General features: G+C 30.9%; 1 protein-coding gene across 1 annotated transcript; it reads left to right on the plus strand.

Moving 5' to 3' along the window:
* Positions 1-218: 218 nt before the first annotated feature.
* LOC133301085 (protein DOWNY MILDEW RESISTANCE 6-like) lies at positions 219-2,166 on the plus strand. The gene is made up of 3 exons (XM_061500682.1): positions 219-682; positions 779-1,106; positions 1,924-2,166. The coding sequence occupies exons 1-3, from the start codon at positions 219-221 to the stop codon at positions 2,164-2,166; spliced, it is 1,035 nt and encodes a 344-aa protein (XP_061356666.1).
* The last annotated feature ends 10,380 nt before the right edge of the window (positions 2,167-12,546 follow it).

The following is a 12,546-nucleotide window of genomic DNA, read 5'->3' on the forward strand; positions in this document are numbered from 1 at the left end:
CAAACTATGAAATTTTTATTGACTTGAATGCCATGTGACGCCAAGAAGTTACTATATCTTATTATTAAATTTTTTTGTTACAAGATATAACATGTTATTCAATAACGTGCCAACTAGCAATTTTTATGGGAGAGAATCATCTTGAACTCAAAGTCTTCTACTATTTAAAGCCCAAATATGTCAGATCAAATAAACATTGTTATATGAGCTATTCACCAATGGAAGTGAAGAAACCATTTCGGTTTGCAAATAACACTGCTTTATGCCTTTCTCCTGATTTCATTCTCCCAAAGGAGAAACGACCATGCCTTTCAGATGTTTCCCTCGTTGATTCAGTTCCCATCATTGACCTGAAAGGTTTTGATGAAAGCCAGAGTGGTTTGGTGCAAAATGTATCAGAAGCATGTCAACAATTGGGAATGTTTCAGGTGATCAACCATGGAGTCCCACTAGATCTATGCCAAAGGGTGTTAGATTCTCTGCTCCAGTTCTTTCATCTGCCTCCTGAAGAAAGAGCCATTTTCTTCACAAAAAACCACTCTCAGCCAGTCAAAATCTTCAGCTACTACTTCAAGAGTGATGACCAAAAGAAAGTTACAATGTGGAGTGAAACTTTCTCTCACCCTTGGCATCCTACAGAGGATTTCACCCATCACTTACCAACAAATCCTCCTCAACATAGGTACGAAGTACTCTTTTCAAATATGGGGCTTAAATTCAAGTTTTTGCTGTGATCCATATAAGTCATAATTTCCTTATCTTCTTTGGTTGGATTTAGAGATGTCTTTGCTGCATATGCAAGGGAGATGGGTACCCTTATGAATAGGCTTTTGAGGTTGATATCCAAAGGGCTTGGGCTAGAAGAGGATTCCTTAGTGAGAAGGTTGGGTGAGAAGCCTAATCTTTATTCTCAAGCAAATTTCTACCCCCCATGTCCAGAACCAGAACTCACAATGGGGTTGAATGAACATAATGACATCACTGCACTCACTGTACTGCTACAATTGGATGGAGTTTCTGACTTGCAAGTGATGTACGATGGGAAGTGGTTTGCGGTTGGCCCTGTTCCTGGTGCCTTAGTCATCGTTCTTGCTGATCAGATGCAGGTATATCTAATGGTTGTGATCTTTATGAATTACTAACATTTAACAAGCTATAAGAAATCACTTGCCATCTGATATCTTCAATATATATATATATATATATATATATATATATATATATGGCTTAACATTTCTGCAGCAGATAATGTTATCTACAGCTGACACAGAAAAGTGGACCCCACGGCTTTTTTAAAAGAAAAAAAAAAACTCAGGATCCGTTGCCGTATCCTAGGATCCGGACGCGGATCCTTGCTTGCTGTAGGTACAGCAGTTGCAGAAATCATTTTGCCATATATATATATATATATAAAATTAAATATCCAGTAATAATGACATCCCTTTCTTTTGAATGGTCCAAAAGCTGTGATGAATGATTAGTTCATATGAACTAGGCAAGCTTCATTAGCATTTTGGATAAGAAATAGTTTATATAAAGATACTTTATAGGGGGCAGATCATTTTAATGAGCATGTATTATACTTTTAATCTTAATAATTGATCTCACTTGCATCAAATTAATAAATTTGAGTCTTGATTACAAATAGATTAATAATTAAGATTTAGTATAATACTTATTATTCTTAAGCCAATATTAATTGATCTTTTCCTATCTTATAAACGAGAAGTCCGGATTCCGATCGTGATACACAAAGCTCCTGGACTTATGAAGATAAAAATAAAAGTAAATAGCTTTATCTTGCATTCTTCCAAAGACACTTTTATACATATAAAAATTACAGATTTTGTATCTGATTGATCTCGGTTATTGATGTAACAATTTTTTTCAAACAATCAAATTTGGGATTTGAGATGAAATCAGGTACTGAGTAATGGAAGGTATAAGAGTCCAGTTCACAGGGCAGTGACCAACAGGTGTCTCCCACGGCTATCACTAGGTATGTTCTATGCGCCAAATGATGAAATAGTGATTCGGCCCATTGAGGAGTTGACGGATAAGGAGCATCCTCCCATTTACCGAAAATACACGTATAAGGAATATATGGAAGAATTTTATCGGCAAGAAGGTAAAGGAAGGAGGGTAAAGGAAGCTTTTAAGCTTTAACATCAGTCAATGTGTTGAATGATAATAAAAAATAAATGCTCTAGTTTGGTATCAGTAACAATCACTAGCCAGACAAATGCATGTAACAAGTACTGAGAAAACCGTATGATTAGTTAAGCTTAATGAGTATTAATTATCTTTTCTGTTTTAGAAATTTATTTTTATGAGCTCCATTTAGATTATATCCACCAACTGCAAACTTTCTGATCCCAGCTAGAATAATATGTTGTTTCCTTCTCTCGCTATTTGTATGCTTTTAGTGTGCGTTTAGCTCCAAGCGTAGAAAATATAGTATAGCATTGTCTGATTCATGAGTTTAGAAATAAGCACCACTTTTAGTACCAAAATAAATAATAGTAATAAAAAGACGTGTCATGCTTTTCTCATTGCCAAAATTTTGGTGTGAATACGTCTTCTTCCTAAAAAAGAAATCCTTTCATTTTTGTTTATTGCTAAGAAAGTTAATAAATAATAATTTTTTTTACATTTTTTTCCTTCTTTATCTTTACCCATTATGAATATAATGAACTGTATTTTTCCATTAAAATTTTGAAAATAAACATTTAAGTATTTTTAAAAGCAAGTAAATAGATCAGAAATATAAGTTATCCTGCAGTAGGGGTGTAAATGGGTTGGGCTAGGCTTTGACTTAAATAGGTTAGCCTATGTAAAAAATATTTGGCCTATTAGCCTATGTAGGCCCAAAATTACAAGTCTGGTCTAACCTATATCTAAAAAATAAAAAGCTTTAGCCTAGGCCTATTAGCCTATTTAAGTCCGTTAAATATTCAACAATTAAAAAAATAATTAAAATAATATTATTTTATTATTCAAAATTATTAAAATAATAATTGTATTTATTATATTTTAAATAAATAATATGATATAGGCCGGTCTGTAAGCTTATAGGCTCATCATGTACAAAAAAGCCTATGGCCTATTTTCTAAATAAGTATTTTTAAAAGCCTAGGTCTGTTCTATTTTACTATTTATAATAGGTCAAGCCCATTTACACCCCTACCTGCAGTTGAACAAATTATTGTTGCTAAAATTTATTACACATCAATTAATTACATGTTTAGATGTGGGTTTTAGTATCTCCAACTGTATCCAACTCGGTACATCTTTTTTTCTACATTTGAAAGAAATTTCATTATTTTTGAAAAAAAAAATTCTTGCCATATTGAAAAAAATTCTTCTTTTGGAAAAAAAAAAGTACCCAATTAGGGGAAATTTTTATGGTACAACCATGATACCATTTTTTCAGTGGAGAACACCAATTAAAAATGGAAAGAGAATGTGAAAGTGAGATGAAAAAAAGAAAAAAGAAAAAAATAAATCCAAGTGGCAAAATTTGAATGGAAGTCGTACATAGAACGGTGGTACCAAAAGTTTGCTCCCAGTTAGGTACATTTGATAACCAAAGGTTTATTCCTCCAAGGGATGATCAAACACTAAAAACGAGATATTATGCATAAAAATTTATGCATACTTGTTTTTCATTAAAATTAAGTTTGTTCCCAAAATACACGTTTACCAAACGAAAAAAAAAATTGTAATGTTTGCATTGTATTAAGAATTCCATTCTAATTTTTATTACAAATTTACTTTTAAGATAAAAGCTTCTAAACATAAATAATTCCATTTCAAATTCACTTTAAATCAAAATCAATTTTTTTACAATTAATTACAAAATTTCACCAAAACATACACTAGATGCAATTGGCAAATTTTCATAAAAAATAATACAACAAAAGTCGTTTTCCCAGGAGAAAAACAAGAGTCTAGGAGCCCAATAGAAGGAAAGTACTATATAACTCAGTACCTTTTCTAAAGCCCAAGATTCCGTGTACATCCTCCAGCTAGTCTAATTAAGCACTATTCAGAAACTTGCAAAATGTACCCACCATCTCAAATTGTTCGTCAGTGCGCATAGAAGTGTTTTGCTTGATTTGCAACTTTGATTCTCAAAAATGTGAAATTTTAGTAGTGAACTTCCTTCTCTAACTAATTAAAAAACAAAATTTTGTGTAGTAAAAAATGTAAATACAAAACTTTCTTGTTTAGAATGACTGATGACCACAAAATGCCTATCACATCATATAATGGAGTGAGTATCAGTCATCTCCCGTTCAAACTTTTCCCTTTCTAAATCAGTTCTCAATTTATCTGCATGAATATGCCAAATCAGACTACACCACACCACGCTAAAATCCAATCGAAAAGATAAGGCTCTTGACTGAGGTTGATATTATCATTGTGTTTATTTAGGATCACCTACTTTGGATTTTAATGGAAGTAATTTAATTCAGAAATTAACCCTCATCTGTGAAACTCATTATAAATATATTACAAAAATAGCTCTCCCAAAGAAATCAAATAATATACAAAACTATTGAAATGATTACTCATTTATTAAATTATTGAAAATACATCTATAAAAAATATTCATAGAATATTAATAAAAAAAAAGTATGTAACCTTAAGAACATATTTATCAGTATCGTACTATACACGATAAGATAAGATTCATAAGCACAGTAATATATATCGTCGAGTGTATCAAAAATGAATTTGTATCGAACGATACGATACAAATCATGTATCATACGAAATGAAAATTAAATTAAAATTTGTAACTTTTAACAAAAAAAATAAAAATAATAAAGATTTGATTTATGATTTAAATTAAAAAAATCTGAAAATTATTATTAGTATGAAAACGAAAATAAAGATTTGATTTGTAATTTAAACTCAAAAATCAATTTAAAAAATTTGTATTAACAAAGGAAATAATTAAACACATATTTTAATATATATTTTGAAATTTATTTTTTATTATACTTATGTATCTTACAATTCGAGACGATACAAAATACAAAAAACGAGCCAAAAAATACACGATAGTTATTGCAATTCAACAGTCTTGCTTAAGAATATGTCGAAAAGGTGTAGATCGAACGAAATATGAAAATAGTATTTCCAAATTTTTTAAATTTCTATTTTGATTAGAGTATTTGTGGGTGAATCTTGTAATGGTGGTAATCTTACATTTCTGATAAAAAATCACAGAGTTTGAATTTATATTGTATATTGAGTTTTTCCTTTATTTTGATTAAGGTACTTAAAAATTTAAAATTAAAAAAATGAAAAAAGAAAATCACTTCATGTTAGCTATCAAACAAATTTAATATGAGAATATTTATAAGAGATATTTATTACAATTTCATAAAAGTACAAAATTATGTGCCAAGAAAAAAAAAGCTTAATGTTTCTGTTTTTTTTTTTTTGGAAATTTATTTTTCTATCACACTCATATAAAAGTAAGTGAATTGCATTGTAAAGAGAAGAGAATGAAAAGATTAGTGGAACCCACTCACGTTTATGTGAATCTGACAGAGAAATTTTTTCTACAACAAAAGAAACAATTTTACAAAAAAAAAATGATAGGACACACACTATGAGTTCTTGCTTAAACACTAAGCAAATCTTTGGTAGAGGAAATTTTTTTTCATTCCTGTGAATATGCTGGGAAAGTAAATTTCTCATGAATGTTACTAAAAAGTTGTTTGGTGGCCAACATATTCTCAGGAATATTGTCTCAAGTTTCTTGATTCTATGTTTGGTTGATTGTCAATAATTCTTGGGAATGTGAGCTAATTTTACAAAACTAACCTTTGATGAATTTTTGAAAAAAAAAATTCTAATATGCCACAAACTGGTCAAATGCGGTGTTGGAGATCAAGCCTGAATTTCGCAAATGAATTTGACTATTCTCAAACCAGAGCAACCCAAATCGTTCTCAACCCTCAAATCGTCTTCAGCAACCAAGCTATTACCATCTGTAGCAACCGCAAAAATATTCTCAAACCCAAAATCATTCTCAACCACGAAATCGTCTTCAGCAACCAATCGTTCTTAATCGATCTGCAGCATCTAGTCGTCATCTTCAGCAACAAGTCTGCAAGAGCAACCCCCAATTTCGCAAGCGATAGCATATCAGCTAAAGTGTAATATCTGATTGGGGCCACTGACATGATATAGCATGTGAATACCTATGTTGCATTGACACTGACACAGGACACGACACTTTGACACGTTAATTCTTAAAAATTTTAGATTTCGACACGTTAGGACACATTTTGATATTAAATAATATTTTTAATTTATGTAGTGTATATTATATTTAACATTCAATAATTTAACAAAAAAAAATGAAGCTAAACTTTTAATACCCATCAATTTTGCAAAAAAACATAAGATATCCCAAATATTTATATTAAATTCAATAAAATGATAATCGTAATGCAACGAATCTAATAGTTGGAACAAAAATTGCAACGCAACCTTTGAACCCTTTTTAGAGTCTCTGCAACGCGTGTTGGAGTGTCAGAGTGTCAGGGAGTATCGAACACGATATGTTAGGTTTTTTGAAGTGTCGGTGCATTATGCATGTATAGATGTTGCTCACTTCTTGACATTATTCTTATATGTGCATTTGCCTTTCTGCGGATACTCATTCTGCAATATACAGTCAAGTAATGTCAGTCACTCAACCAAACTGCTTGCAAAGGTAAAGCTAAAAATATATAGTCAATGTTGAAAATATAAAAGGTAAAGTCTCTTGCAAAGCTGTATTGCAACAATGCCTGGGGTAATCTCAATGTTCTACAATTCTTGTATAAGTGGGTCATTGCGGTTACTTTTAAGCCTCATTTTGTAATTTATCATGACAAATATATACAAGGCGAAACTTGTTAATTGGATTAAGAACATGATAAGGGTAGTTATCTGAATTATGTATGTTCTCTATAAGATCTGCATAAATGAGAATCTTAACTCTCTTACCCTTCTAGACTTGATTGCAATGTTATAGTATAAAGGACTAAGAGACCCAACAAATTTAAACGATTTATCTGTTTTATTACAGTTAGTATCCTATCAATAAGTATGACTACTCTTTTCTTAAAACAAATTGTGCCATATCATGGCTTGTTCGAAATAAATGAACTAATAGAAGCCAAAATAGTGATCGCTAGACTCAAAGAAAAGAGGAGAAAAAAGTAGTTAAAAGCAAACCACTAATAATTCACAAAAGACAACATGCAAAATTCTTTTAACTAAACCTTCATCTTCATTAATCAATCAATCTAATCTTCATGATAACCATGCATATAAATCTCAACATGCATAAGTTCAAATGAAACAAATATTTCAATAATCCACCTCAAAATTCTACATATACAACTGGCCAAAGTTTCCTCTTTCATAACCATCCTCCTTCATTGTATATATGTCCATGTTAATTCTCTTATTATGGAAAGTCTTCATAAATACAACACAAGATTATCTTGTTTTTTTTTTTGGAAGTGTTCTCAGACAAAGAGTTAGGGACAGAGACATGCACTGTAACACCCCATTACCAGACCGGTGTATTATCATCAATTATGATATTAAGCGTAGTTACAATCACAACAGTTCATTTAAAAATACGGGAAATTTTTTTCTTTTTAGTAATGTTTGCACTTTTTAAAACACTTGTATTAAATATTTTACAAACTGTAATTATAATCAAAACTATTGCAAAAATATAAATGTTATGGATTAACAATATACAACAAGTATTTAAAGATGCCAAGTGGTTCCCATAAACCAATGAAGCTTAATTACACAATTTTACATTTTACAAACTTGAGGAACCCTCAGTTTTTCTAAAACTGCAGATGGACTACTTGTTCATAAATTCCCATCCTTTAATATGTTAAACTAGACTCTTCTAGCTTTCCAACGAGGTATCACATACCCTAATTGGAGTTCTATAACTCCGGATATGTTCACTGTAAGTTAATTCCTTAAAACTGTTTATAGTGGAACTACAGAAATTCTGAGGACAATTCATAATTCCAAAACAAAGGCATATTTCCGTGCCTAGAAAATTCTTCACAAATCATGTAAATAAAATAGACATCTAAGGCTTTAATTTTACATAAGGTGCACATTGTTTCGATGAAAAATGAAGGAGATACACTCGTCGCAAGTAAGATGTACAAGACTGCCAACACAATAGAACTGGGTTTGCCAAGTTCCCTCACGATTTTTGTCACTATGGGAGTTCTACTAGTCCAATTGCTCTCAAATTTTAATATGATATATTAGACACCTAGAGCTTAAATTTGATGTATCATAAGCCTAAATTGGGTGAGAAATGAGGGAGATATTGAGTTTCAAAGTTACAAAACAGTGAGTAGTGCCATTTTGTCAGTTTCGGGCAGTCTCCACTCATTTCGACACACAAGGCGTTATATAACTCAGAATGATACCAAATTTTAGAACAGTGTAAAATGAGGTATGGCATGCTCGATTGGCCAAGTGTGAAGGGAGATATGGTATCCCGAAGTTAAGGTAAAAACCACACAAATTTCAGGAAATTTTGACAACATATCCTTTTTTTATTAACTATCCCCACTTTATTTAAGGTGTTTCTTTTCTCATAGGGTACCTAATTAACCATGGGATGGCATCCAAAGGATCAACATTCCTTGGTGCATTACAACCCTCATCACAATTCATATTATGTCCATTTACTCATTTTTCAGTTCAATCTCCATGATTGGCTTGGATCACAATTTACACTATCTCACATTATCCATTTTCTTTAAACCTGTTCTTAGCATTACCATTTCATGCACCTTGTCCAATTAGCATCCATCATAATTATACAACATCATTACCAAGGATAAGCCTATTGTCCTTCCATCACATACATCAATATTTACATACACAAGATCCTCAAGTGATACAATTAAGAGTACAACAACTAAATAAATATAACTATTACATAATCATTGTCACCTCTAAAACATGTTACAACACATAACCAAAATAGTAACCATATGACTTAGATCCAAAAGCATGAACAACCCTAAGCATGGCAATAACATCTCATGTAAGACTAATGTTCATGTACTAAGTCAGTGATACAAAATAAGCAATCATATCAACAAGCTCCAATAATCCAAAATGTCATGTCAAGATATTCCATATGCTCGAATCTACACTAAGTGGGCTTCTTGCCCAATGCTCCTCCAGAAGGTTCAGCAATTCCTGAAAGGTGGAACCCCAAAACGCAGGTGAGATTTGACAATCTCAGCAATTCCTTAAAAACAGTTAAGTAAATAACATTGCACCTTTTCATTCATAAATATATTGCATGATAAAATTATAATTTAGATCATAATAAGAAAAACAATAATATTAATCATAAAATTAAATATAGTTTGGACTTGACATAGTCCCCGCTATGTACTCACCTGAGTGTTGATGAGACAAGGTAGGAGTCAAGACTACCGATTGGTGCGAAGATCTTGAACTTTCTTCCAAAATTTGATAGTGTTTATTCTTTCTATTTCTTTCCATTCTCATTATTTGCTTCTCACTCTCTCCAAAAAATTTCTCCTCCAACTTCTACTAAAACATCACCTATTCATAGGCATTCTTCCTTTAGACAATAAGACATTAATATTACCACCACATTTGTTCATTTTATCCTTATTATTGCTTTTACAACTGGTCTTTTTGGTATTTTTCAATAATATTGCATTATTATTACTTTTACAAATAATCATCTTATCACCACCATTTGGTATTCTGCAATGATGTTGTTTCGTTATTATTTTTACAACTAATTAATCACCTTGTCTTCATCATTTAGTATTTTGCAATGATATCCCTCCAATTTGGACTCTTTTTCCTATACAGTAATTTTTACAACTCATCATTTTTTTTTTGTGTGGACAACTCATCATTTTATCACCACCATTTAGTGTTTTTCAATAATATCATTTCATACATTTGCATAATTAAAAGAATACAATCAATCATTTGAAAATATTATCAACTTGATTCATATTCACCGCAAATTATTCTTTTACTTTCTTTATTTTATTTTATTTAATATAATTTCTTTTTTATTTTTGGAATGTTATATAATACATCAATACATAATTAAATATTAATTAAAAATCTTTTGCATTATTAATATATATAGTAAATTACTTACTTATCTATTAATTAATATACAAGAATGTGAAGCCACAAGAATTGGTCTAGATGAGAGATTTAGATACGTTATATTAGATTATGTGTTCAATTTCTACTCGTATAAAATATTTATATATATATATGGGAAAAATATTTCTGCAGTTAATGCAGATAAGTTATCTGCATTTATTTTCAAAACGACGTCGTTTTGGTATTCAAATCTTAAAAAATTATGAATATAAAGATTATTATAACCCTGAAATAAATTAAAATTACAAAAACATCATGATTTTCGTCCCAAAATGACGTCGTATTGGCTTACTGCAGATAAACTGCAGAAAAAACGAACCCTATATATATATATATATATATATAGGGCTTATCGTTTCTCAAGCTGTTTGAGAAAATCTTATCTCTAGCTACTAAATCATAATCGTATAAAGATGGATCAATGGTGATAAAGGAAGAGAGAGAAAAAGGGAATCATATTCATTCAAAGGTAAATCAATTAATATAAGAAAATAAATAAATAAAACGACGTAATTTTAGAATAGTTTGAGATAAACTTATCTCAAACTACTTGAGAAATGTTTTTCCCATATATATATATATATATATATATATATATATATATATATATATATATATATATAGGGTCAGGATTATTTTTCACCAGTATAAGTTACACTCTCAATATTGACCATTGATTCCACTTATATCTAACGGCTCAAGTTTTTTAGTAATGTGAGCCATTGGATACAAGTGAATCAACGATCAAGATTGAGTGTAAGACTTCTAACTCTTACACCGGTGTAAGAATATCCTGCCCCATATATATATATATATGGACTTAACATTTCTCAAGATGGATCAATGGTGATAAATGAAGAGAGAGAAAAAAGAAATCATAACCATCCAAAGGTGAATCAATAAATACAAGGAAATAAATAATCAAAACGACGTAGTTTTGGGGTGGCCGGAGATAAACTTATCTCAAGCAGCTTGAGAAATATTTTTTCATATATATATATATATATATATATATATATATACACACACACACACAAACGTCGCCGTAACTCATTCATAAAGCAAATAATTATTATCTACTACAAAGTTTATACCTGATAATTAATTATTTTTCAATAAATTAGGACCAATACCTACACAAAAACGTCCCCGTAACTCATTCATAAAGCAAATAATTATTATCTACTACAAAGTTTATACCTAATAATTAATTATTTTTCAATAAATTAGGACCAATACCTAATAATTAATTATTTTTCAATAAATTAGGACCACAACTCTAACTTTACAACTGTATTTTTTGGTCCTAAGCCGGTAAGCCCTATTTGTAACACTTATTCAATCCGTGTTGAGTCAACAACTTGATGGATACGTATAGTTCACAACCACAAAGGTGGGGTGAATAATTCTTGACAATTTCGAATAAGGAACTTGATACAAACACAAACTCAGACACAACCACAACCACATGAGATGATAGAAATTTCATCCATTTGCAACCAAAGTGGTATATTTATGAGTCATCTATTCTCAACATTATGTTATGTCGTGTTACTAAAAAATCCTCACCCTGAAACCTTGCCTTTTCGTTTTCGATCAATGAGCAATTTCAGTGCTACACTTTCTCCAAGAAGACTCTCCAGTACCATTTTCACTAGGATTTTCCCTACCTCCCTTTATTATAAATTTAAATCACAGTCGCACTCCCACCCAACCCAACAAAAACCAAGAAGAAAACGACAGCACAACCGAGCATTACTCAATCCAGACCAGGATGTTCTCCGAACAAAACGAAGAATAAACAGATACACACAAAGCAGCAAAAAAATAAAAATAAAAATAATAAGTATGCAACAACAGACACAAACTTTTCTAGTTCCAAGGTCAACGCAGGAGCTATCATTATCGAGCAATTGAAAACAAGGAACGCATTCACTTTACTCTGAGTATGTCGTTCTCATGAAACCCCTTTCGAGTTTCCAGAGTAGAAAAATTAAATCAAACATTATAATAAAAAGGGGCATAAATTAAGCACTGAAAAGGGTAACCACATGCTTAAACAAAACACTGATAACAATTTCAGGATTATCAATAATTTCAATTGCTTTCCAATCCATAGAAGGGGCAAAGAGTACACAGTGAGTTTGAACATATAAACCTAGTTAAACCTACAAATTGCAAAACCCTAAAGACCAGATTCTGAGTGAAAGACCAAATTAAAGTTAGCTATGCTAGACACTACTATAACTAAGAGATAGATAAAAGCAAAAGGAGCACTTAGCTACCTATGAAACACATATATAGATTAAG

Source organism: Gastrolobium bilobum, unplaced genomic scaffold, assembly GCF_033153095.1.
Source record: "Gastrolobium bilobum isolate Gb01-03AN ecotype WA unplaced genomic scaffold, APGP_CSIRO_Gbil_v1 utg3781, whole genome shotgun sequence".
In the NCBI taxonomy this organism is placed as follows: Eukaryota; Viridiplantae; Streptophyta; class Magnoliopsida; order Fabales; family Fabaceae; genus Gastrolobium; species Gastrolobium bilobum.